The sequence below is a fragment of the Athalia rosae genome, chromosome 1 (genome assembly GCF_917208135.1).
Source record: "Athalia rosae chromosome 1, iyAthRosa1.1, whole genome shotgun sequence".
NCBI lineage: Eukaryota > Metazoa > Arthropoda > Insecta > Hymenoptera > Athaliidae > Athalia > Athalia rosae.
This window is the reverse complement of record NC_064026.1, coordinates 26,021,421-26,048,984: the sequence shown is the minus strand read 5'-3', so window position 1 is coordinate 26,048,984 and position 27,564 is coordinate 26,021,421. Positions and strand designations below refer to the sequence as shown.

General features: G+C 43.8%; 1 protein-coding gene across 6 annotated transcripts in view; it reads right to left on the bottom strand.

The window, feature by feature from the left end:
• The window catches only part of LOC105685275 (protein groucho-like), a 50,019-nt gene extending 23,459 nt beyond the window's left edge, over positions 1 to 26,560 (bottom strand). For 2 of the 6 annotated variants that reach the window (XM_012399244.3, XM_012399245.3), the window contains exons 1-4: positions 25,696 to 26,557; positions 11,107 to 11,204; positions 8,111 to 8,174; positions 4,555 to 4,599 (exon numbers count right to left, since the gene is read on the bottom strand). In XM_012399244.3, the coding sequence (XP_012254667.2) occupies positions 4,555 to 4,599; positions 8,111 to 8,174; positions 11,107 to 11,204; positions 25,696 to 25,755 (267 nt within the window). In that variant the 5' untranslated portion in view covers positions 25,756 to 26,557. Of the gene's footprint in view, positions 1 to 4,554; positions 4,600 to 7,257; positions 7,322 to 8,110; positions 8,175 to 11,106; positions 11,205 to 25,695 lie in introns of those variants that run through there. The other 4 variants (XM_048660176.1, XM_020851938.2, XM_048660177.1 and 1 more) reach the window with 4 other exon arrangements.
• Positions 26,561 to 27,564: the final 1,004 nt, after the last annotated feature.

Here is a 27,564-nt window from a genome sequence, read left to right as displayed (position 1 = left end):
CGCTTGCTACTTGGACATATTAAGCCACAATAATATCTCGAAAACGAGAAATAACACATCTCTGAAACTTACTCTATGGCTTTGCCGTGTTATGGGGAAGCTATGGAATTTTTTTCAGATTTTTAAACGGTGTCGATCATCGCGAAAATGACTCGTGAATTCCGCCGCCGAGTGTCTACCAAGTAGCGAGCATGGAAAGTCCCAATGCGTCCGGATATCTCGAAAACGAGAAATAACACATCTCTGAAACTCACTCTATGGCTTTGCCGTATTATGGGGAAGCTATGGAATTTTTTTCAGATTTTTTAACGGTGTCTATCATCGCGAAAACGACTCGTGAATACCGCGGTCGAGCGTACACCAAGTAGCGTCCGTAGAGAGTAGATAGGGTCTCTGTCGCTCGACGCGCGTCATCACGCGCATAGGCGTCGACGAGCTCGAATTTATGCGCGCCGCCAACTTCGATGATTTTTTACTCGAAAACAAAGCCGAACGCATCTCTGAAATTAATTCACAGGCTGTAGTATAGTTCAAAGTATATGTCAGCATTTTTTTTAAATTTTTCGGTGCTATCCATCAGTGTTTTAAAAATCATTTAAAAATTCATTGTCAAATAAACAAATGATAAATAAACTTTTTCGGCACGATTTATTTTTTTCATAAATCTATAGCCTCATCCGCGTAAATTTAAAAAAAAAAATTAAATCTAACATCATTTTTGACGAAGTTATGATTTTTTAAAGAAACCGACTCTCAATTTTTCGATTGTTCATAATAAATCGAAATTTGCACTAATTCAAAAATCCTTTGGCACAAAAATCTAACTCCCCATGGACAATCGACATGCCAAATTAAAAAAATATCTGAGAGGTGACTGATCCGGTTCACGTGGAATGGCCCATATATGGAACGTACGTTTTCCATCCCTTCCGACAAACTCCAATCAGCTAACTACCCCTATAATTCTCTCGACGAGATGAGCTGTGTAATACGGAATCGCTGGCATATATATACGTATACATCGATCCTAGCGCTGGGACAAACAAACGTACGAATCGATTCTATACCGACGCGTTGGGAATACGCGTAATACACGTGTATACTACACAACGTAAGTTTCACGTCTTTTTCCGCTATAATAAGTCTCGCTGTATATCAGTTTTATATTTCGGGGGCATAGCTGAACACGCACGTGGTGGTCGGGTAGACTCGGTTATATCGGTGGATCCTTTTGAATGGCGGGTTCGGATTCCATCCACCGTACGCTCGCTCGCCACCCTTTACCGCTGCGGATGTGTATCGCCAATATTGACCGAAGAAGCCGTCGCCATCTCGACTCGACAAACCTTGTCTCCGCACCCCTGCGGTCCCTCCGGCTCTTCGTCCCCACAGAGCGCGTGTATAGGCACGTACTCGTACACGCCGCCCGGTATATATCTCTTCGGGGTTTCATCCGTCCTCGGGATAAGGACTATTTGACTTCGCCTCTCCAAACAGAGTCCGCACACATGTCTGCTTACCTCGTTCCCTCCCTCGCGCCCCTCCGACCCGCAAAACCGCCACCAGACGCCTCCTTATTCTCGCGCGTTGCGACACTCCTTCACGCGTATTCTCATCGACGTTCTCTAATTTTTCGCTTTGAAATATTTCCCCCTTTTTTGCATCCCTCTGCTATCGAGCATTTATTCCGTCCCGCCCGATTCCTTAGGTATCTCGAGGATGATTCGGGGAAGGAAATGGGAACGGAAAATAAACTCGTCCCCCGGACACATTCGCGCAGCTGGTGAAAAGCTGGTGTCCGACGTTTTACGACTCTGTATAGTATACAGAGAACGATTTCCCAGCTCCACGTATAACGCGCGCGCACGTTATTCAACGTTTCGCACGCGACGCCCGATATCGCGTGCACCTTATCCCTTCGACCGATCGCCGGTGCCGCTATCCTATTTGCTCGCAAATAAGTTGGGACGGAGCTACGGACTATCTGAATCTGTTTGAAATTTTTACAACTCCACGAAGAGATAATATACATGCACGCGTACGTGTATAGAAATAAATAAATACGTTTCATGTGCGAGCGCATGGATCGGTGCCAGAAATAAATTCGTCGTTCACCGTGTAGTGTAACTTTTCCGAATAGCCTATAGGTAGGGATGTGTAATACATGAAATGTGATATTATACGGAGTGAAAAAAAAAAAGAAAGAAAAACAACTAGGTACGAGCAAACAAGGGTTAGAAATTTGAAAGTCCTCAGGAAAATCCGGGGTGATGTACAATATTTTTCCCTATTCATTTTTCTATGTACTTTTTTGATTCAAAGGAAGAGGAGAGGAGAGTAGAGGAGATATGAAACGACGACGACGACGACGACGACGACGACGACGCTCGCGGAGGACTCGCGGGGGGTAAATATTTGTCCAGATATCACTTCTCCGGGTTCATCTCTTCAATGCTCTCTGCAAACAAGCCACTAGTGAGTCTCTAGTGGAGCGACACCCGACGGGGCCGGTGTATCGATCAAAATAATAATGATGATTTTCTCGTCGTTGATAACTCTAACGGCTGGAGAGAAAATATAAAATAAAAAAAAAAAGTGAGAGAAAGAAAAAATCTTCTCACAACGGGGGTACAGGTATTCGTGCGGAAGAGAGCACCGTGTGTATAACGTAAGCGTTGCTGCAGGTGCAACCGTTGCGGATTAAAAGCTTCGAGTATACAACGAACGGAAGTTTGGAAAATGGATGGAATTATTTCGTTCCCATTTTTTCTCTCTTTTTTTTTTCCCCATTGCGTCGTGTCAGACGATCAGAGCGTATATCTTTGAAAAATGTGTTCGACGGAGGTGGAAAAAAAAAGAGTTAAATTTTCTTCCACTATTTTTTTCGTTTTTGTTTTTGCCCCCCCGTAAAGCGAACTCGATGCGTACGCGATACCCGTATACATATACGCGTCGCACGATAGAAAATGGAACGCACTCGAGATTTTGCTTCGATATAAAAAAAAAATGAAATGTAGGCCCATTTTTCGAGCAGATCGTATCGACGCACGTATATTCGAGAGCGTTGGCTGTACGATCGATCGGATATCGTCGTCGCTAGATTAAAAAGGTTGCAACAGTTTAGGTGGTAACATCGCGAAGCCCCTATCGTTTTTTACTGCTCAAAACCGATGAGAATTTCTAGATATAGCATCGGTGCGATATGATCGAAATTGATCGAAATAAACGGAATTAGACGGTGCAGGGTACTCGAGCGATAATCGCTCGAATCATTCGTCGATAAATTGGAGGTAATTACTTTATTTCGTCATCGAACGATCGGCTTCATCTCTGTTTTTTAATCTATTTGATTTTTTCGATCATCATTTTCGGCAACTGCGAGCGCTATGATTTGGGAAAACGAACTCTACGCCTACCCCCGAATTCTATGCTACCTAATTGATCGCTTCGTTCCAATTTCGGAGTCTATGAAATTCTCTTTCTTCGTTCCCCCCCGTTGTATATGCCGCAGAATCAGTCGGTACACACGACGACGACCCTTTTTCCCCCGATAATCGCGCACGTCGCACACCTACCCTTAAATCCCTATAATACGTACAACGTATGCACGTACAAATTCTCTCCATGCGAGTCGAGCGCGCGTTGGTTCTTCGCACCGCAGCGGGGGACAATTTTTTTCCATCATCGAACGAAATTCGCCCTCGGCTGCCGGGACCGCCGCGCGGTCCCGTTCGCACTCATATTAGCAGCGTACAGTTACGTCATCGGAGGGGTTGGTTGCGTGGGTTGTTTGAGAATACAGTGCGCGTGTACACAAAGAGGTGCCCCGGCACCCTAGCGCTCTTTCCGGCCACTTGGTCTCGTTAGGGAGAAGCCAATCAACGACGGGGTCCCACCTCGTGTGCGGTATACACGTACACATACGTATACAGTGCAGCGGCGACGTAGAGCGAAGTGGGTGCAGGGGGGAAGACGGGGGGTGTCCCTTCGCACTCCGTAGGTATAAGTCTCGGGGGGGGGGGGGGGGGGGGGGTGGTGTGTCTGGCGCAAGGATAATTGGCGCGGGGGCGAACGAAGCATCCCTCAACGATCGATGAGAAATCGCGACTTTTGACTGCTACGTTGTACACCAAACTGCGATAGGGCGAATTATATATACGGAAGGATTATGTACACGCGTCAAATTCAGAGCCGCTCGTTCGTCCCCCCCCCCCGGTGGAAGGGTCGGATGTAATTAAAGGCTTAAATCCGCGATGGATACTCGGCTCGTTCACTCTTTCATCAATTTTCAATCGCTTTTTTCTCCCTCTCGTTTATTTTCATTTTATTTTTCCATCCGCATTTCTCGCGACACTTTCGCACATTGATTTCATTGACGTAATTCGATTGACGCGCATCGAATTTAACCCCGAAATTACCCGTTGCCGCGCCATAATTTTTCTCCAACCTTTCCAACATTTTATTTCGACCGATTGATCGATCCGCGGTAAATTCTAATATAAATAATAACGATAATGATAATAATAGGTGGATCGAATCAATGTCCGTATTTACCTGTTTGTGCATTTCGACGTTGAGCCCATAAGACATCTCGTAGTACTGAAACACAAATTGTTATTAACATCGAATTCGCTGCGGTCAGCCAAAGTCTCCGCATTCGATGCACCGCGTATGATCTACGTGTGTGTAATTAATATACAAGTATAGGTATACACACGTGTATACACGGTTCGAGCCGCATTTATAGGGTAAATATATGGTCAATACGTCGCGCTAAGTGCGCCCACGTGGATATCGCGTAGGTCGCAGTTATGTACACATATGTATACGTGTACATATGGGGGGGGGTACAATAGCGACGGAATCAGACAGGTGCACGAACGGGAGACTTGGGCTAATGTACGATAACTAAATTACTCTTAAGTTTATGCATTATATATGGGTACGTACAGTGTTGCGTCGGCATAACTCGCACAGTGTCCCCCGTACAGATATATATATATATATATCACGTAAAAGCCCATTCGTTTCAACTGTACGATGAAAAATTTAACCCGGTTCCAACGGTGCAACGAATAAATGAAGAAATAAATGAACGATCGAATCAATTCCGGTCTCGATATAATTGATAGTATAATTTTTTTCTCTTTTTTTATTTCCTTCACATCCTTCGGTCTCGGTATAAACTATACAGGACGTATGTATTGACTAATTCGAACGAGGTGAGAACACCTCGTTTTATTTGCTAAAGATCGAACAAACACCATTAATTGCACAACATTAATTTAGAACGTTGAATCGGCAGGTGTATTAATTTTTTTCATTACATATATATAAACACGTAGATTGCGTTTCGTTAGAAACGACGGAAGTGAACGGATCTCGCGTTACGAGGACGAGGGATGATCAGTAACCGGTGGAGAGTCGGAGTCAATCCGCAAATGTTGGGTACGCCGAAGGCAGCAGTTATGCCGATACAAAACCGATCGATTCCCATTCGAACTCGACGGTGATTAACGATAATAATTATTATCATTATTAATTATCGGTTGCCAACAGCATCGTGCAGGATCTACGCCCACCGCAACCCGACGCAACACCATTACACGCGTACATTATTGTATACGATACATGTATGCAAAGGTATGTGGATTCATGACCAACGATTCAACTCCGGGTTTCCGTGTATGGGTACCTATACTGTACGCGTAGGTGCGATGTGTAAATGCCGCCGGTAACAAGTAACGAACTCGACGACGCATTTAATTGTCGGAAAATCGAGCTGATATTTTTAAAGAGAAAAAAAAAAATAGAGGGAAAAACAAAAGTCTATTTTTCGATTAAAATTTTACGAGCGATGCTGGATGCACTTACGTACGTATACGTGTACGTGTACCTATGCAATATCAGTGCGCGATAGGGCGCGAGGTGATCGAACTTTCGAGGTGATACGAGCGTTAATATCGAGAGCGATATTATCTGTAACGGAATTACGTAGGGGCTAATTAGAGTCTTGCACCAGAAGAGCGGTCGGGGCAAAGACATTACACCGAGCGTAATAAATATCGAGCGGTTGAATTTATTGGTGGTTCACCCCGATGGCGTTGGCGATATGAATAAACGAGTAGTACCCGGCTACGTACGTATATATGTATGTATACGTGTATACGTGTACGACGTGATACAGAAATTTAGACGCCCGATGTGTGAGTACGTGTGTATAGGATATTTACGATAGAATACGCGCACACGCGCGCGTCTCTGTCTGGGAATCGCGCTTTGATCCAGTCGTAATTGATAATCACCGACGGAGTTGAATTTGCCATTTTCCACAATAGGATATGCCGTGACTCGCGATATAAATCATGATAACGATAATCAAGATGTAGACTATCGGACTCTCGACACATTTGATTAATTTGATTTGAGCAATATAATCAAACGTGTCCCGGGTACAACGAACACCTACGTACGTACGTTGCCCGATGCACATCTACGATATCGTAAATTTTCAAACTAACAATAAAACTATTACATTGTACCCGGTGCCCGATATACATATCGTATAAAATAGAAATACGATATCATATTTATACCGCAGTCACGAATGAAAGATAAATATCAAATATAAACCACATATTATTATCCTGCAAACATCCATAAGCCATGCGGTGTAGGTATATATGAGTATATAAATTATAAGCAAAAAAAACAAAGTAACTCAAAAACGAAAGGTATGTACATCATTTTCAACACGTCACGCGCATGCAGAGGTAATATGTGTAATATATCGAGGTACGTCCGCAGTCCTCCGTTGAGTAGAGTCCGTCCAAAACCAACGATCGATACATCGCAATGAATCCAAAATCCATAATTTTCGTATTTTCGATAAAAAAAAAAAAAAAATTAAAAAAATAAGAGAAGTGACGTGAGAATTTCCCCCTCTGATATGAAACAGGTGTGTATACCGTGATGAGAAACGAATAGAAATATTTGACAGAGATACGTTTAAACGAGAGCAACGAAATAAAGAGAAAACTCGAAATAAATTTGAGAAAAAAAAAAAAACAAAGGTTTAGAGAGTGAAATTTGAAAAACGGAAATAAATAAAATAAAAGAATAAAATTACGCTAATGTTTCCGACCCCTCGTCGCAACCACCCTCAAGTTAAACCGACCGCATCATAAAATAAGAGCAATCCCTCTCCCGAAACCCCAAACTGAGAGGTATGTAATTTATTGATTGTCAGAGTCTCACCATAACGTAGTGCCTCTGCATTTCGGTCTTCTCCTGAGCCAATTTCTCCAACTCCATTTTAATGCTGGACAGAACGAAAAAATGCGGGAAAACGTGCGTATTAGTATACACGATAGTTGAAGGGTTAAGCGTCGTGAAAAATTATCATTCGCATCACAAATATCGGGGTAGGTAGTTTGCTTAAAATTCGTCTATTCGCCTAACTCCGAGGAGGTTGATGGGGAGGGTTTCGATCCGGGGGGGGGGGGGGGGGGGGGGGGGGGGAAATAATGAAGAAAGAAAAGAACAAAAATTAAACAAAATATTCAGGTGGTGAGAAATGGAAAGGCGAATTCATCGTAGACGTGTTACCAAACCTCACATTGTATATATGTGTTAACAAACGGACATGAGGAAATGACGGTGCCAAAGCAAAGGTCGACGGCAGATACATATATATATATATATATACATACATACATTTACATATGGTACACAGTGCACACATAATGAGTAAATGGAACTGGAAGGGTGACGTTTGAAAAGCACATTTGTTGCAAACACGGGTGTACAAAGTTGAAGGAATTTTCATATCATATGCCACCCATCCATATGCGTGCGTATGTATATACAGATATATGTATATTCGTATACATGAGTGAATATACCTATACATATGTAAATTTATATTTATTTGAATAATTGCGAGCGTTAGTTGGACGATGTTAGACACATGGATAAATTGCGTGTATATATCTATGTATAATGTACGATATTATGTACACGGATGTTACATATATATGTGTAAGGTATACATAGATAGAAAAGTACGAAGCTCGCTTGCAGCTGAGATTCAAATTCTCTTTCTCCTCACCATAACGTAGTGACGTTGAATCTCGATTTTCTCCGACGCCAGCTTGTCGCATTCAAGCTTTAAGCTACATGGGGGGAAAAAAACTACGATTAATAATTGTTGCGTGATTCATGAATTACACGATCTCCTGTGACGAAAAAAAAAAAATGTTGAAAAAAGAAAAAGAAAAAGAAATCCTTTACGACGTGCCCATACCTATAATAAAAACGTACGTGACTAAGCTTCTTTTTATCTCCTCGTAATAAGTATATATCAGCTGCCTTTGCAATTAACATTCTTTACATTGGCGAAAGAAAGAGACTGAAATAAATCGGCTTTTAATATCGCCATTTTTGAAATTTATAATACTAAATTATATGTGTATGATGAAAACAACATTTATCGCAGCTAAGAATCTGTATAATTATTTATCGGATTTCATTTACGATCGGTGTAGATAAATTCATGAAATACCGAGCGTCGCGGTATACGGTGAAATTCTGAGGAGTAAAAAAAAAAACACCAAACGGATAAATGAATAAGTAAAATGAATCGTAAATCTGAAATGAAAATTATACACATTTGATCAGGTATTCGTGATCGATCGATCGTCGGGACACCTACATCCGGTCCTCTCATATCGAAGACCAGTCGGGTCCCCCCCACCTGTACCTACTCTGCGAATGCAACGAGAATTTACAATGATAATATAATGCGTAATCGTCGTCCGTTTCACGGGTCACTCCGTAAGGTGTATATCGATACAACAATGGACTGAGGTACAACACCGGTGGTAGTAGTAATGGTAGGTGGGTAGTACGAATGTGTTTACACATCGAACATTAAGAGGAGCGGAGGCCGCGACGCCGGCACCGCCCCTCCGCACCACCCGCTGTTCTAGGCACGTGTCCAATATTTTGTCTATGAATCACGACGGAGCAGGAACAAGCTTATAAACTTTCCTCTCCTACTCGCTGTGCGAGGGAGCAACGTTTCTCGTTAATGCCGTATATGTGTATATGCCGTATAATTCTATTAAATTCCACACGTACGACGTATGTATCTCATACCATTCTATTCTATTGCATTCTATTCTATTCTATTCTATTCTATTATATTATATTCTATTCTGTTCTATTCTATTCCATTCTTACACGTACGTTACATTCTGGTGTTATAGTACAAGAGTCCACGTGTCCACGAGAAACCTGTTTTACGCTCGAGTTTACGTCTCTGTATGAATCGCAACCCTAGGAGACGAGTCTACGTGTCATATTGTCATATTGTCGTCGCCCGAATTCTTTCGCGACTTCTTTTCATCGCCGTTTCGTCCCATTTCGTCACCGCCTCTCAGCATTACGCTCGAGCTCCGAATGGCGCGTAAAAGAATAAAAAAAATAAAACGAATTGAAATAAAATCGGAATAGAAAAATTAATACGTACAGTAAGATGGAAACAGAATTGAAACAAGAAATAATAAAAATTCTTCGGTTAGGAATCTAGGCAGACACAGGAGTTGTTTAATATACATTTAGATTGTCTGGTCCCAACGCCCACGTTTTTTTCTTTCATCTAACGATTAATCCGTATTATAATGTCGCCAAGAACTTATACGATATTAATAGTGCTGAAACGAAGAACAGGAAAAAAAAATCTAAACTAGAATAAAATAAAACATCGTTTCTTTGTGACCTAATCAATAAAAATCCGATGAAAAAAATTAGATAACTATAATAAATTAGAATTTTTTATCGTCTATATGTATGTTCTGCAAAATCTATGTATGGGTGTTTTACTTGTATATATATGGTTATCCTTGTTCCGATATAAAATTCAATGTAAACTTCTCTTAATCTACTCAAATTAAACAATTTATACGGTTGTATGCCCGCGTTAAAATATGTATTTGTGGCGTAGAAATTTTCAGCAAAAAACTCTAAAAATATTTAATTATCATTAAAGTGGTAGAAAAAGAGGTTATAAAGCCAAGGTTTCGTTTAAGTTTACGCGTAAATGTCACGTGACGTTTCAATTACCGTATAAAAATTTATGCGTGTACGAAAAAAATTAAAATTAAAATAAAATAATGAAATAAAAAACATAGAGAAATAAATTTTCGATGAAAAGATTTGCACTTCAGTTGAGTCTCAAAAATATATAATTCAATATACACACCGTGTCGATTCAATCCAAAATAGATGTATAAGAATTCGAAAGAGAGAAGAGAAAAAATAATTTGCCCCCTGTACACGATTACGTTTTTAATTTTAAACACCTAGTGTATATCTACGTACTATATAATATATGAGTTTGTCGTGACTTTTGCATACCCTGCGTGGTTGTTAGCACAAATATAAAATAATATAGCTAATTCACGAAACACGCGAGAATTACCCACTTTTATTCGTCCAACTCTGTTACAAGTAGTTAGAACACATTAAAAGTAAAGAACTTCCGAATAAATTACTCGAGATAAAGTGAATGAAAAAAAAAATAATAAAAAATAAAGAAAAGAGATAGAGAGGAATACGAACAAATATTGAAAATTTATGTGAAGTCGATACACGAGTAATAAAAAAACATAAATAAAAAAATTCGATAATATTACTAATAATTTCGAGTCGAGTCGTATAAGTGTACAAACATTTTTATTCCTCGGTTTTTATCTTTTTTTCTTTTTTATTAACATATTATTAATAACACACGCGGTAATATGTTACTTTCGCATATTATACACATGTAACAACGGTCGGATGTATGTACATAAATAAGTGGGCATATCGTAACGCTAATTGACTACCTACTTTAAAATGTTACGAACGTAACATATGTGTGTTACAGGCACATACATAATATTCGATATTAGGTACCGCAGATTTTGATCGTTATATATATATTGTACGATTTAATTTTCTATTGCACGCTTATTCGTTTACTGTATATTCGCACGTAATTCTGCACAGGCACACGAGAGTAATATCAAAACTTTCCTCATGGACTTTTAACGAAGGACTTACTTGTGATATTGTGCTTGAAGGAAGTTGAATTCCTCTTTTATCCTGTCGCATGATTCGCCCACTGTGAATTTGAACGGTTGACCTGGCTGCGGCGGTCCCTGAAACGACAAGAATATCATTGAAAATCATTCATAAAATTATACATGCACATACAGATCCGATGCAAAGTATTGTTGTTCCGATTATATTCATACGTGGATATACGGTATACATATATACCAACAAGGTAAGGTATGAATTTGTTATTCACGTAGGTCGCGAATAAAGTTAACATGATAATTCGGTAATGACCCATCAAAGCTGTCAGGGTTGTCGAGCGCAGGGTCGCTGAGAACGTGCAACGTTCAAATGTTAATTCAGAACCACGGATCGTACGTACGTACGTGTAACGCGAGTCGGAACGTACGTACGTACGTTACGGGTACAATACCGATGCAAAAGTTGCCCAACTTTATAAATAAACTCGACTCGGAACGGTTAAACCGCCAAATTAACCGTCGTTTCGGCTTATCGAATTATATATACGTCGGTGAATGTACAATAATACGCCGATGTCACGATAAATCAGACGTTTTAACGTACATTTTCAACGCCGTAATCAACCGCAGAAGCGAATACATTATAACTTCTAATTAGTCGGACGCAACGCGTGATATAAATTTAATTTATTCGCAGTTTATCGCCATGCGTTGATATCGGATACAGTTGCTAACTAAAATTGTGCGCCGATAGTCAAAAAAAAAAAAAAAAAAAACTAATTCGACTCGCACCGTGTTCTCTACTTTCCTACGTTCTTTCACTCCGTCTCCCTCAGAGAATATCTCCTGGATGGAAAAAAAATCGTGGGAGATTCGAAATAAGCCGTATACGGAGATTGCACACGTGTGCGCAGGACACGTGTAGCGTAATTACACCTCCGAAGACGCAGCGAAGGGTGTGTAGAGCGGATAGAGTCGGATGTGGTATAGGTATATTAGACGTAGTTAGGTGTATCTATAGACACGAACTCGGTGTATCATTTGAAATGCAGGTCGAAAGGCACCGGGCGTAACGCGAAGGTGTAAATTGCGGTTCGAAACTAGAACGTCGCGTCTCCGGGGTGTAATTGTAGTCGGTATATAATAAGAAGGGAATGAGTGAGTGAGCGAGCGAGGGAGCGAAAGCCGGCAAGTTGGTCGGTGGTGCGGTTCCCGACTATAGTAATTAATTCGGCAAAGTTTCGAGAGTGAAGCCGGCAGCAAGGGCGGTAGCGACGGTAGGAATACGGGTCGGTGGTATGCGGTGTAGAAAGTGGTCCACGGTTATATAGGAGGGGGGGGAAAGTGGACGATACGTTTGCGCATTTACATATATATATATATATATATATATCTGTACAACCACGCGTATATATACGTATAAAGCGGCGGCGACCGTCCAACAACCACCGAATTCGAACGGTATTATACGTATATGAAAGCGGGGGTTTCCATCCCCCCCGCGCGCCAATTGGAATCACCTGGTACGGCAACGTCACCCCCGCCAAAGTGGTACCAGGTGTTAATTACATGTTCGCGGTGGCCGCCCCGCGCGATTACAACCTACCGAAACCAAAACTATGGGTTTCAGAATTCGTGGTACAACACCCTTCGAACTCTCACCGAGTCACTACCGTATAATATCCCTGAACGGTATACGGCCGGGTGTACCTGTTACGCGCGAACAACGCGCTCTGTACGAAAATTAGCCAACGATACAACTCGCAATAGTTCACCGTAAGTGCTCTAATCGACGTACACCCCCGGATCTGTTCGATCGATGACTCGCTTCGGTTGGTCTTGACGTGGAAAAAAAAATGGGAGGAGATTCCGTCGGTTTATTTCCAGAGGATTGCGATTCGAAGGAACTTCCGCGAGTCACGGAAGTGTAGATTTCTGATATAATGAAAATGTGCCATTTCGTTCCGTTTCTCGTGGCTTTATTATATCTTCCGCTCCGCGACGACGATGACCTTGGAAGAATCAGGGAAGTAGATGAGAAAAAAGTAGAGTTCGTCTAGAAAAAAAACTGAAAATCTGGTTTGTTAGCCGCAGAACCGAAACTGTGAGTCATTTTTTTTTCCCATCAGAAGTCCGCGCATACTTGAAGTTTCTTCGGACCAGCGAATCGCATAAAAATCGGGGGAATTCGAGCGTTTGAAAATTTTGTTTTCCTAATTGGTTACAGCTACGTGGCGACGCTATCGACGATTGAGCTCGTTCGTTCAACCGCTGAAGATTTATCGTGGTCTCGAATCGTCCGCGTTGCTCCGAATTCGCGTCTCGGACGATCTGGATGGACGGCTGTTCGATAGTTTGTAACACTTGGCGTAATATTTCTCGAATAAATTTGTCACCCGTAGACGCCCCGCCGACGAATACACGCACGGTTCGTAATTTTGGCAACCGGCCGATTTCGTCCGTCTCGTGGAACACGTGAAAACGTTCGAATTTGCGACAGAGAGCTGAACCACTCGATGGAAGCTGAAATACGAATGACGAAATTCCCACCGACCTTTCATTTCTTCGCGTATCTAGAAATTATAGTTACAGGTACGAGCAATTTGCACGTGCGACGACGATACGATCTCTTTGAAAAATTCTCTGAGTTTCTGCGCGTAGCGTAACGATAATTCCTCGGTTACGATTTCCATCTCGAACTATCCAAAGGCTTTCCAAAACGCGTCTGTGTCTATTTACACCACGTGAGACGACAACAGACAGACGTATCTCTCGACCAATGGATATCGCCGTTCTCTCTGCGCCTGTCGTCGTACTGCCCCGATAATTGAACGTCAAACACCCGGCTAATACACTCGTGTTTAGCAGCCGTTAGAAAGACTTCGCTAATACATAAAATCTACAGGTATGAGACTGTTAAAAATACAAGGAACCTTATATTTTATTACAGCGTATTCTCGAAGAGGAGGTGTTCTTCGCTACTATACCGAGACATTGTTTGAATATACATTTCGCGTCTTGGAAAAAAATATTTAATCTCGCCATCCGTCGATGTCCTCCCCCCCCCTCCCCCGCCGCCGCTTACTCTCGCGACGAATGAGCAAAGCTACCGAGCAACCGTGTGATAAAACGTTGAATAGATGAGACGAAGAAAGGAGCTGAGAAGAAACGAAACGGGAGCCGATACCTTTTACGATTAAGAAGAAGCCGGGTATCGAGTGCGAAGTGCAGTTGGAGCGTGTAAAAACCCGGCTAGAATCCGTGTAAAGTTTATCGAGTAACGTGCGGTGTGCGTGGAGAGGGGTGGGGTCCGGTAACCCGAACAACCGCGTGTCCCCTTCGACTGCATAAATCGGAGCTCGCGTCGTTGTTGGAAAAGATTCTGCAACTACTTGGCGAGTTAAGTTTTCCGATTCGTCGTAATTCGGTGGGGGAAGGTAGACCGGTGCACCGTAGGTACGCCGTCGCGAAGGGTATGTAATGGAGGAGGGAACGTTGAAGTGAAAAGAAAAAAGATAAAGTGAGAATAAAAATTTGAAAATAAAAAAAGAGAGAAAAAAAGGCCGAGCGAGTCGAGCTAACGAATCGTTGAGAGCGTTCGCGGTAGCGCGGTCTTTTGAAAACTTTTTATTTGTTTTTTTTCCATTCTCCGAGTCATTTATTCAGTCGGTGCCGTCCTATCGCGTGAGCGGTTCCAGGGTCCGTCGTCTCGAGTGTACGAGTCATTAGTGGACTCTGAATCATAGCTCATCAGCTGCCACAATCCAGCCTCGTGTATCGTTGATCTCAAGAGTGCGGTTAACCGCGTTGATATTCTAGATTTAAAAATTGTCGCTCCGAGATGTACGTACAAAAGGGGAGAAGAAAAGTAAAAGATAACCGGATTCTGAGATTGCAGCGAGGAGGATCGAATAATAAAGTGGGCAGAAAAAAAACGGACGAACTTTGCGAAACGGACGAACGAATCGAGTCGACGATTACGCAACGATCGAAACAGCGTATTTACTGACGACAAATCGTAATAAGGACCAGAAAAAGAAAAAAAGAATCCATATTGTCAGTTTCAACTGTAGGTACAGGATGCAAATGAAATTTGCGATAAATGAAATGAAAGGTCACGGCGTGTATCGCCTAATTACCGAAATTAATAATCACCCCCTAAATACCGAATATTTCGGAAGCACGATTTCTGCGCTTGGATCTTATTGGGAGAAAAATAATCGAAGTAATTCGCTACTGTTACAGGTCAGATTTCTATAACCACCGAATACGGCAAGAGAACCTGTCATGTGAATTAAACTCTCAATGAACGATAGAAATAAGTAAGTAATAGGCGAGCTGAAAAAAAAAAAAAAAAGTATCCGTCCGAGCAACACTAGAAAAGTAATAGGAGCCGCGATAGGTATAGAAACTAGAGAGAGAGAGAGAGATGACGGTCATCGAGCGAAACGGTAACTATTGTTACGTTAGGTACACTATCGGTAATCAGTCGTGATGGACAAGTAGCCACTAGAGTTTACGGCGGAGACAGAGGCGGACGGGAGGACAGAAATAGCTACGGAGGGACGGGAGCAGAGAGTAGAGGGAATCGAAGCGACCGATGCAACTTCGAGCGGACGACCGCGAACCACTGACCGCTGACCGCAAACCACATACACCGAGTACCCATACACAGGTATATAGTTGCACATCGGTACCACATGTTCGCCAAAGGTGACTATAGGCGGTAGCTCGAAACCGGGCGGGTGGGGGGGGCGGGGGAATGGGGAAAACGTCGTGTGGTCCGTTGCAAACCAGAAGCGACTGGAAGCTGCATCATCTACCGCACACCGACGGACGGGGAGGGGGAGTCGAAACGTGAACGCGCGATGTTGGCGCGGAACGTAAGCGTTGAATTTTTTTTTCTAAATTTGCGACACACGAAGAGCGTGTAACGGGCGGTGAAGGTTCGCGGTGAATCAATCACCGAAGTAGGCGAAATCTGTTCGGTGAGACGAGTACAGAGAAACGGTAAGGAAATTTTACGTTGTTTGTACATATCGATATGCAATTCGAATATGTATATGTAGACGTCGATTATGAAATACTGAAACATCGAGCGAACGAAGGATATAGTTTATTTCGTTCATCCGCACGGCGGTCTCTCTCTTTGGAGCGCATATATACGTGAGTTTGATGATAATCTAAAAATACCTTCGGAAGATTATAGAGAAGATATATATGGTATACATACGGCAGATACGATCGTCGTCGTCATCATGGTCATAGTTTGTTTGTTTGAAAAAGGCTTTCCACTGGATGAATATACTTATACCGCAGATGATAGGTATCTCGAGTCCGCCGGTGCGTTATCGCTGGTTTATTATAGCGCGAGCGCGATATAAAAGCGGATAACCGCACACATGCGTGCGAGTTACATACAAGCGGGGAACCCGATTTCTCGTATACTCAAGTTGCAAAACGTTGCGGTAGCAGTGATTAGTTTCAATGGAAGGGAAATAAAATACGCGAGGGAAGACGAAGAGGAGGCGGAGGCGGAGGAGGAGGAAAAAAAGAAAAAAGAAAAAAAGGTTTCTCATTTCAGATTTTCCGTGGATCGGCGCGGATCAAGCCGGCAGTTATCATCGCCGTCGTCGTCGTCGTTGTATATCGTCATTACCGTGTGAATAATATGCGCAATCCACGGCAGATAATATCGTTGCGATCGTCGTTGCAGGCGCGCCCCGATCGTATCTTCGGGCATCATCATCGTCGTCGTCGTAGTCGTCGTCGTAGTCGTAGTCGTCATCGCCATAATTATATCATCGTCATAATCAGCGGCGGTAGCCTCGCCCTCCTCCTCCTCCTCCTCCTTCTCGTAAGTTTAAACCGATGGCATTAGGAATATGTATACATATACACGCACACACATATATAGCGAGAAGCTTAAATATTTGAACGTACAAATCCTCCGCGGTTGAGAGGCAGACGCAGGAACAAACGAACGAAAATGTATAATTAGTAAAGTGACGCAATGTTTGGAAACTCTACAAACAATTAGTAGGTACTGATTAAACACATCGTATACACCCGTACCCTCCGAAACGCACACGTGTAACACGTTCGCGTACACGGTGCCGAATTATACGGATATACATACATACGTGTAATTATAACTCGCCGGGTGTATGCGCACCTACCCGCTCTACACAAAAAGCAAAACTCCGTAAACGCGGTGCACCAGTCTATAGTGTACCTCGCGCGTTCTCAAAGTATATGTATATAACCATAAAAATGAAATTCCGTAGGATTCCTTGCGACAGAGGCCGTTGTCCCCTCAAGGGCTCGTCGTCAACTCCTTTTAAATTCTGGACCTAGCCTGTCTCTCACGCGATGATATACGTTTCGCTTCGCTGTACATGTATACGCGATACGCGCTTTCGCGCGGTAAATTCTACGGTATATATATGGAAAAACTTCTTCCATCATTTCGCACACACCATGGAAGAAGAAATAATAAACACATGTCAGCGAAGCGTATTACGTACGTAGGTACGTACAATGTAGCGTAGATATATCTCGTCCAAGGAACCACGACCGTAATGGTAAGACTTGTGCTCAATTAGTGTGATTTCTGATACTCGAGTTGATAAGTTAACCGGCTGATAGGATCTCTCCGAGCTGCGCACGCTCATCTCTCTATCCCCGCGGTTCCACCGACGTAATTGGAGGTAGGAAAAATTCTCGTTAAGACCGCGGCTTATAAGGTTTTCATCCGTCTACGGTAAAGAAGTCCCGCGCTCGTGTGTACGAGCGGAGACTCTGGAATGATCGTCGCTCTCGACGTTAACGCGGGCCCACCGCAGGTCAAGCTCCGGAGCTCGACCGTACAACAGGAATTCCCACCGATTGTATACGCGAATCACGTAACGCGAGTTTTTCTTCTTCGTTCGATCCCCGTGGAGCGCGGTTCTCGCCCCCTCGACAATCCTCGTTATATACGCTCCGATCTTCGGATCGGCTGGAAATTAGCAACGTTCGCTTTAAACGTTAACGACGACGTTTGATATATATCGGTGTTCACGCGTTACAATCGCCGTATCGTTTCTCAGATTTCCCTCACCGCCTCGCGTATCGGAGCGATCGGATATTTATGGGTACACGGTGTAAGTGTACTCTGGTTTCGCCGACCGAATGTTGTGGGAACGGTACGACAACGGAGAAAGAGATAGAATTATAAGGAATAGGGTGTAATTGACTGTACAACGCAATCGTGTCGCGAAGTGTACGTAATCCAACACCGGAAGTTACATCGTCAGCATATCATATCATATCAGCAGGTGTCGGTATAACAGTGTCTGCCGTCTATCCGACGTCTACCCAGAACTCGGGGCCCGCACACCGTATGCCTGTGGTAGTATGTGCTTCACTCTTACGCGCACGTGTGACGCGTGTATCGAATTTGCGGCGTCGATCGATCCGACGCCGATGAAAACGTTAGATAACGCCGCGTATGACGGTGTAAATTCATTCGCCGGGGTAAAAAGAAGATGTGCGGGGCGGTGGTGGGGGGCAGGGAGACGACGTAATAAGAATAATTGCGTGCCAAGGTATCGAATCGAATCCAATGGCGATGTATCGAATTTCGGGTTGAGAACCCCCGGCTAGGAGTAAACAGAACTTTATTGTATTTGGAGGCTTAGTCTGGCAAATATTAGCCACCATATCGCTTATGGTGCTTGTTGAACGAGGCTGCGGAGGACGAGGACGAGGGCGAGGGTGACGCCGACCGTTGGACGTATACGCGGTACGGGGGAAAACCGGAGGGGTAAAACTTCATCGGTATAGAGGACAACGCGGAGGTAGACGCGTACCGCGGGTGCGTCGGAGGGAAAGAGACGGACGGAGAGAGGGACGCCGATATATACGAGAGAAATGGGCGCGCGAAGGGGGGGTGAAGCAGGGTGAATGTTTGTCCGTCCGTTCGTAGGTCTGTTTGCCCTCGCTCTCGGTGTTTGAAGAACGTCGGCGTTCGCTCTGTGCAAACCCCTCATTATTGCGAACAGTGTAGGTACATGTAATCTATAGAGATGCGTATACATATGTATATATATATATGTATACATAATACGACACATGGCGTGTTGCTCGTCTCCACGGGTATACGTAGGTACATGGTGTACGGTGTGCGTGGGGAAATATGTACATATATAGATACGGATTACGTAGCCCCGTGAGTGCGCATAACTCGCACCTTCGTCCACGTGTGCCGTACACGGGCACGCATACGTCTTGTGCTGAGACACAGACATCTACGGTGGAGACCGATAGCCGATACGACCGATAATGAGCGGACCCCTGCGGCAGCAAGTGCCTCGTATGCAGTTTTGCGCAAATAATATACAATATGTACACCTACTCGTTACAGCGAAAAAAGAAGAGGCGGTTCGGGTGTTACCAACCACCGATCTACCGGAATATGAGATCGGTTATTCGTTGTAGGAGAGAGAGCAAAAAAATTTGCGAAAATTAGACGCGCTCGAGTGTAGAAAGGTTCCCGGAATAATGTAACGCGTTCGTCGTACTTTCCTTCGTTGGCTAACGGGGGATACGAGGGTCGAAATTGCCGAGCGTACCAACGGAGGGACTGGGAGATTGGCTTTCGAGGACTGCTCCCCGTATAACGTTGGGAATAGCTGGGGTCTATTGTAGTATAGGTGTAACTTATGAATGCGCAGGCAGGGCATACACATCTGTACCCATGTAGCGCCAGAAGAATGAGATTTATACTCATTATGGTTAAATTGCTTAATGGTTCGCATCGTGGGCAGAAATATATATTACAGGCTTTCTTGCGCAGACCTCGCCGCACTCCCCAGGTAAACGTATTAAATATGTACATCGCGTACAAACCTCGCAATGTTAATACGTATATATATACATACCTGTCCATCAGTTTTGAAAAAGTACTCGGAATCGGATCACCGTTCGCAAATCTTCACCGTGTGCGTCGAGTATTTTTCATTCAGCACAAATGCTCAGAGTCCCTGTTTCCTGAAACCCTGAGACCGTCCCCTCCACGGACGATCGCAGGGTCGTTAAATTTTTTTAACGAGACATTTTTTTCAGCCAATTTTCAGTCGCTCCCCTGCGCCTATCATCGTTACATCGTTGTATACGCACATAGCGATCGGCAAGATCGCCTTTTCGAAAATCAAAGTTATGTGAAAAAAATATCGCACGATCCTCGCACGGTCTCTCCGCCCTCCGCGTATAAATACAAGTTTGGTAAATATTATGGGGTGGGTATTCACGGGTGTTATATGTGCGTGCGAGAGAAGAAGAGCTTTCGTTTATTGTCGGAGGAAGAAGAACGATTTAAAATGGGCGAACCGGGGGAGCAGGGTCTGTTCCCCCCCTCCCCCCCCCCATATAAAGCAGCGGCAGCGGTTCCCCCAATGCTGCAGCAGCAGCGACGTCCCGTAGTGTCTCTGAAAAGGGCTTCGCTCCCCTTCCGGCGGGGATTGCGGAAGGTACCTTATACAGTCCGTCCTGGGGGATGGTGTCATGATTATATTATCGGCTCGTAGCCCTCTTTTGGGCCCCCAGGGGCGTTTTCGCCTCCTCATTCCACCTATAGCTGTACGTATACATCGCTCTCTCTCTCTCTCTCTCTCTCTCCGTTCAATCGTACCTTCGAAAAGGGACGCGTAGGTGTGCGTGTAACGCGTACACACACACACACACATACACGGGCGTTGTAGAACTCGAACACGATACGGGTAGGTACCTGACCACCTCGTACCTACTCCGAGGGTCCGACCCTAGAATTTATAATAGTTGGGTCCCAACAGGACACAGAAGAGAAATGCCGAGGCCCAGACCTAGCGTTCGTTCGTTCGTTCGCCTTCTGCGCTCTACCTAGGGGCCCTTTGTTCCGTCTTCCTCGAAGGGCGCAGTGAATGCTAATGCACCACCGTCGGCAGCTGTTCGTTTCTTTCGCTTGGTATTCCTCGTACGGTAAGTGGATATGGATGTAGGTATATATACACAGCGGCATTATTTTGCGGTTCACAAAATTCTCTCGGACAGGTAATTTCGGGTAAACTTTTCTAGTATATATCGTTTAAAAACCTTTTTCTTCAAACGTCGTAGATTCGGCTATACAGATAAAATATAAAGGTATACCTGATACGAGACAACCTGTCGTCTCCCCCGAGATCGACCGATGGCGATCGCTCCCCGATACCCGACCACAAAACGGGCAAATTCCGTCTTTTCGAAGAGCCTAACGCTCGTATAGCTCCGCTCGCTTACCATCCATGTATACAATACACCATATGTTCGAGATTCCCGAAATTTAAGCGCGATATCCATATACCGAACCCTTTATCGGATTGACACGGATATTGGAGTCGAATTGCGATAATAATTTTTGTCCACCGTGAGAAAATGTGAAAATGATAACACCGCGAGCGTAAGCAGCAGCGGCAGATCGATGGTCACTTATCGGGGGGGAGGGTGAAATTGGTATAGGTACGCCTGCACTATAGGAAAATTCAACTCGACCATTACACCGCGGTCACGACGTTATAGAGTGGCAATTTCACCGCGCGCGCTTCAGACGTGGTCGCTTTTTTTCTCGTATCGGTAGATTTTATTGCGTATCTATGTCGTGTCACATACGTACGCACAGGTAACCCATACGCTTATATGCACGTACGTATATTGGGTGAAATTTGACAGAATGAATTCCCCTAATTATACCCTTGCGTATAATAACTGCTGCAACGGGAGGACAATACCGCAACGAAATTTCTTTCAATTAGTTTTCAACCCCTCGTTTCGCACCGAACTTCGAAACCCCCAACGGCACCCTCGACTTCTGACGATCTCGGCGCTAGAATATACACGGAGGGGTAGGGTAGACAGTTTTACAATACCTATGTACACACATAGTAGGCATACATATACGCGTACACCTATATACCGCACTAGTATTTACACATCCATTTCGTACGATATACATATATACACACCGTCAAAGTTGGCGTATAATATGTATAAGTGCGTGAATTCGAGTCATAATTCGTTTGTAGATATAATAACACCCTCCATATATATATACATATAGTGGGGTGCAGGAATGACGGGGTGGCTCGCATCCTCAGGGGTGTGTCCGGGGTAAGGGTGAGGCATTGTTCGCGAACGTTTGTTACAAAAGGAACATATAAGGGTAGAGAGACCCCTAATGGATATCAAGGTGCACCGCGCGAGAACCCGCTATATATATATATACGGAGAAAAAGATAGCAGCTCCCCTCAAATATATATATATATATATATATACGGACAATTTATCGAAAGCCATTGGCTCTCATAAAAGTGTCGTTTTGGGGTGTCGGGGTTGGCTCGCTTATTGTGTGTCTCTTACCCCGGTAGCGTCGTCGTCGTCGTCGTCGTCGTGTTACCTATACTCGAAAACTCCCGGTCTCGTCGCCTGCAGGAATCCCCACGGGCCAAAACCCATGACGGGTCGTCCGACCCCCCTTCGCGATTCGAGATGCTATCCGTCTCTCTCTCTCTCTCTCTCTACCCCTCTTTTCACTTCTAGTTCGTCGTTCGCTACGTACATCGCGGCAAACTGTATACATATACCGAGGTCCACATTCGCACACATTTGGGTGTACCTATATACTTGCGTACATACGTCGCGGCACCAATACTTCTACACCCTCGTTTACGGGGCTATTCTCCCGTTTATATTATACGCATTCCCTACGCTACGTCAAAACGCCTGCCGGGTATAGTCGAACACGGGAGTAGACTACGTAAGGGCACAAGTTAGGGCGTTGGCGGTTCTCTGGCACGGTGTGACGCTTACGTCGGTCGTCGGTGGTAGTTTTAATATAGGTACAGTGTATGGGTGGAACCGACTGCGACTAACTATCCGCACCAGGGTTTGAAGGATCGGAGTTTTAGAAGAGCGGTGTATACGTATACATATACGTATGTATTACGGGACTATACACCGACGGCGAAGCTACGGGCAAAAGGGTGTTTAGTTGCACCCTCTTTGTAGAATGACACCCTAACGCGGGGTGAACGACGAGGGCTGTTAACTGTTCAAATATCGTGGCGCGCAGCAGCACGTGCATCGTCGTACGCTTTTTAGAGACTTCGTGCCTCCGGGCTTTCGCTCCTCACAATTTTTCCGACGTTATACCTGTTGTACACCGATACGTGTGTATCACCCAATCTTATACCCACTCGTACAGACTATGCAAATACGTAGGACTTTACGCGCGCGTCAGAATCATATACGTATCGACGGTTTTTTATTTTTTTCTTTTTTTTTTCTTTACATTATCTCATTGCCCAGCTCCCCGTCCGCGTTGCAATTCATTTTCTTTTCAATATCGTTTTTTACAAACGAACGTAAATGAGTCAAGTGTTCGATCTTTAGACTTCGTTTATAAATTTCTTGTCTGTTTTTTTTTTGTCTATTTCTTCTTTTTTCATCGCGCACTGTTGCGTAGAATAGTTATCGCAACGAATGAGGGAAACGAAAAAAAAAAAAATCGAATTGATAAATAAAGTGACGATGAAACGAGAGAAAAAAAAAATGAAATAAAAGTGGTGACAAATTATTAACGCGTACACGGTGCAACGTACTTTCCAAGAATCCTGGCGAGACTCAAGGTGGTTGTTATAACATACCTGTACGAAGTACCTACACTTGTACGCAGAGGAAATTGGCCAATTGAACTGTACCTCGTACTCTCTTTGCTTATTACGTGTTTTTTTGTGCAGCACGCAAGAAATTGCAACGCGAGTGAATTTTTTTTTCTCAATTCGTCTCTATTTTTTTTTTTTTTTTCGTCAAGATTATTATACACAGCCGCGTCGAGAAGCGTTGAACAAATTCAACACTGCGGAGACTCGTGTTTAACTCTATAAACTCGGAAATGGCGAGAGCATTTTTTCTTCCCAATCAACCGCCGATGACCGCATGTGCGAACGTGTGTCGTATGCACGTATACGTTCTGAAAAACGTGAAATCTTTTTTTTTTCAGAAACGTTCGAGTGTGAGAAACCGGGAGCTCATGTGTACAACGATTACGGTTCGGTCAGTCGCACTCGATCACTTTTTCTTATTTCTGTATTTCGAATTTTATTTCCTCTTTATCTTCGAGTAGGGAGTTCTTCGTATATATACGTATACATAGAGTGGGGCGTGTACGGCGGCGGCTGTACAGTGATTGACGGATGATATAATTTTTACCGCACGTTGCACAGGTAATAAATTAAATGTATAATTTAAAATTACTCGCGCCCCGCCCACTTCGCTACGAGAAAAGAGCAAAGCCGCGTTGTCATCGTCGTAGTCATAGTCCTAGTCGTGGTCGTGGTCGTGGTCGTAGTCGTATAGTGGTGCCAGGCAGCGTGTTATGTTTATACAGCTTATACAAACTTAAAACAGTAAACCCGAACGAAATCTACCGTAGATAGGGGGGATATAAACGCCGCTGTAGTCGGTGAGTGTGCGGCGTATCAACTATAGTCCAACACACGCGTTGTTACAATAGCGGATAGCCGTTTGAAGCGTATATGTATAACTTCTTCTCCCGCCGTGGCAACGCCAGTTGTGTCAACTCCATAATGCGTGATATATATACATATACGTTTATATACGTATAGTTAGTGAAACATAACGAGGGCGTCAGAGAAACTCCAAACAGTTTGATCGTCGATCGACGATATTCTTAATGAATTCTAGGCGCCCGCTGAAGCCACAAGGTGGATTTCGTGGGCTCCTGCCGGTTGCCGGGTTATTATTAGTAACTACAAATTAATGCCTAAATTTATACATTCGGCATTCGATTCTCAAACTCGTTATACATATCTTATCCCAGCGAGTTCTTGTATGTTTTTGTTTTTTGTTCTTCTCCACCTCGATCGCGGTTAAAGTTCCCAAGTTTATCGTCTAAGGTCGAAGCAACGATATTTATCCAACGAGTATAAAATCTTTCAATTCACATTTCAATTATTACAAGAGGAAGAACGATGTGCCGTTATACTACACGTGATTACGCAACATTCGAAACTGAAGGTTTTACGCTCTTATTCCCAAAAAATGTAATAAATCTTCAACTTTGGGTAAATCGTGTTTAAATTTTCTCCAGCTGTTCAAAAAAAAGGTTCGGAATCTTTCGCAATGGAACGAACAATTTTCCTATTTCTATGCAAACCTAATTTTTGCTGAAAAGAATTGAAAGACGAAAAAAAAAAAAGCAAAACTGATAGTGATCCTGGAAAAAACTATAGGCTCTTTTTTCGGTCCATCCTTAGGATAAGAAAAAATCAATTCCCCCATGTGTTCGAAACAACGACCGCGGTCGTATAATTCTGACAGGTGGAATGGTCGGTAAAATAATGGTGATATACGAGTGTTTTTATTTCAAGGATCAGGATAGGTCGGATCGTTAGACAGGTTCTCCTTGGAGTACGATAGTCGTCGTCGTTTATCTATCGTAAAATAAATACCCAATTCGGATAAGGATACGGCGGACGGGATAGGTGAAACGTGTAGTATAGTATGTACGTATGTATAAAGGATAAAAATTCTCACCGGGTGACGAGCAGCTGCAGCTGCGGCAGCTGCCGCGTTGATCCCGGCGCTCGGATACATCCTTCGGGGGTCACTGCGTTGCGATTACTTCGTCCGCGTCGCGGTTTCGGACTCCGTTCACCTTGCGTGTTTCGATCGCAAGATGCGACGCACGTGTCTCACCGATGTATCCAGGAGGTACGAAATAATGCCACACGGTATTCGGTAAAACGCACGTAAATCGTGTACCTCTCCTCTCGTCACAGCATCGTCGCGCTTTGTACACTTGTTTTCATAAACTGATAATGGCCAACTTCATCACTCACTCCACCGTCACAATAGGGGCATTTAAGGGGGGGTCGGGGGCGGGTGGGGATTCGAAATTTTAAATACGGTTAAAAACCATCCAGAGGAAGCACAAACTGATCCTCCGTTAAATCGTCGAAAATTGCGACGTGCACACCATCGTTGCAGTATTATCACTCGCACGACAGAAAGAAAAAAAAAAAAACCCACACCACACTCGAAACACTGCGACAATAATTATTTATCCTTTCGTTTTCACGCCTTTATTCCGCGTAACGACCGACTGCTCGAAGAATGGGAAAACGAGAAAAAAAACCTGAGCTTCTTCACCGTTTCAAAAATTAAAACTGCACAATTTTCCCTACAGCTCGATCGGAGAGCACGGACTGCCGCAAAAACCGGAGAGGAAAAAAACTCGACCGGCATACACGCGGGTCGCGTATCAACCATCAACTGCCGGCCGGAGCGAAGGGGAGCGTGCGATCCCCCACTACTCGGTGTTCGACACCACGTGGCCTCCCAACTTCTCCTCTTTTCCTATCCCCTCCCCATTTGCGTTGGAACCGCTTTTACCCACCTAACCTACCACCCGTCTACCTTACCTACGTACCCCCCCCCCCCCCCCCCCCCTGTTATTCCGACACCAGAGAAGAGCTTGGACAAATTCCACCCCCGCGGCTAATCCCCCCCTCTCCTCGACGTCTCCTCCCACTATCGTTACATTCTGCGAATGTCTATATACTTCGCGCGGAAGCGGCAGTGACACTTGGTGTCGCGCCGATGCACGTTCCGTCTGCCGTGCGGCGGTAGGTTTTAGGGATCGGTTGCAGGGGTGGTTGGGCATGTTGCAGTTTTGCAGATTTAGTTGGTATCGCGGAGAATTTCAATATTGGCTAAACTCACGAATTACCGATAATTCGTTCGATTCGCACGAGTGTAGGAACCCAGTTGCGGATCGAGTCGCGGCTATAACTATTTAACGAATGCTTTTGATAAAGCTGCGATATTTGGTTCACCTCAACGGTATCAATAAAACTCTCGTATACCTTGGTAGCGAAATATTAATTAAAATTTTCGCCTACCGTTTCACCGTGTTCTCATTTTGTTTCCATTGCTTTTTTCAATTAGTTCGGATACTCATTAAAACTCGTTGAAAGAAAAAAGGAAAAATGAAAATAATAATAGCGGCAAAAGCGCGATAATTTCCGCAGGTAATTTACGTCGGCCCGCAGCTGTACGTACGCTTCTGCGTGTAATTTGTGTATTACGATAAATATATAAGACGTGTGGATAAAATTGGTCGAAAATTATGTAAGCGCAGACTACCTATATACGTATATACATACAAACGGTTTATGCAACTCTCTTGCAACAATACAATATAATTGCCCCGTGTCGAATAATGGACATAAATTATCACTGGTATATAAATAATCTATTACAATACGCATAACATGCATGTAATACCCATTCGCTTACATATACGTATATACGTATATATATATGTATAGAAAATTGTACGACCGGGGAGTGTGCAAAGAATTAGCGATACGAATTGTAGCTATTTTATGTGTTACATACACG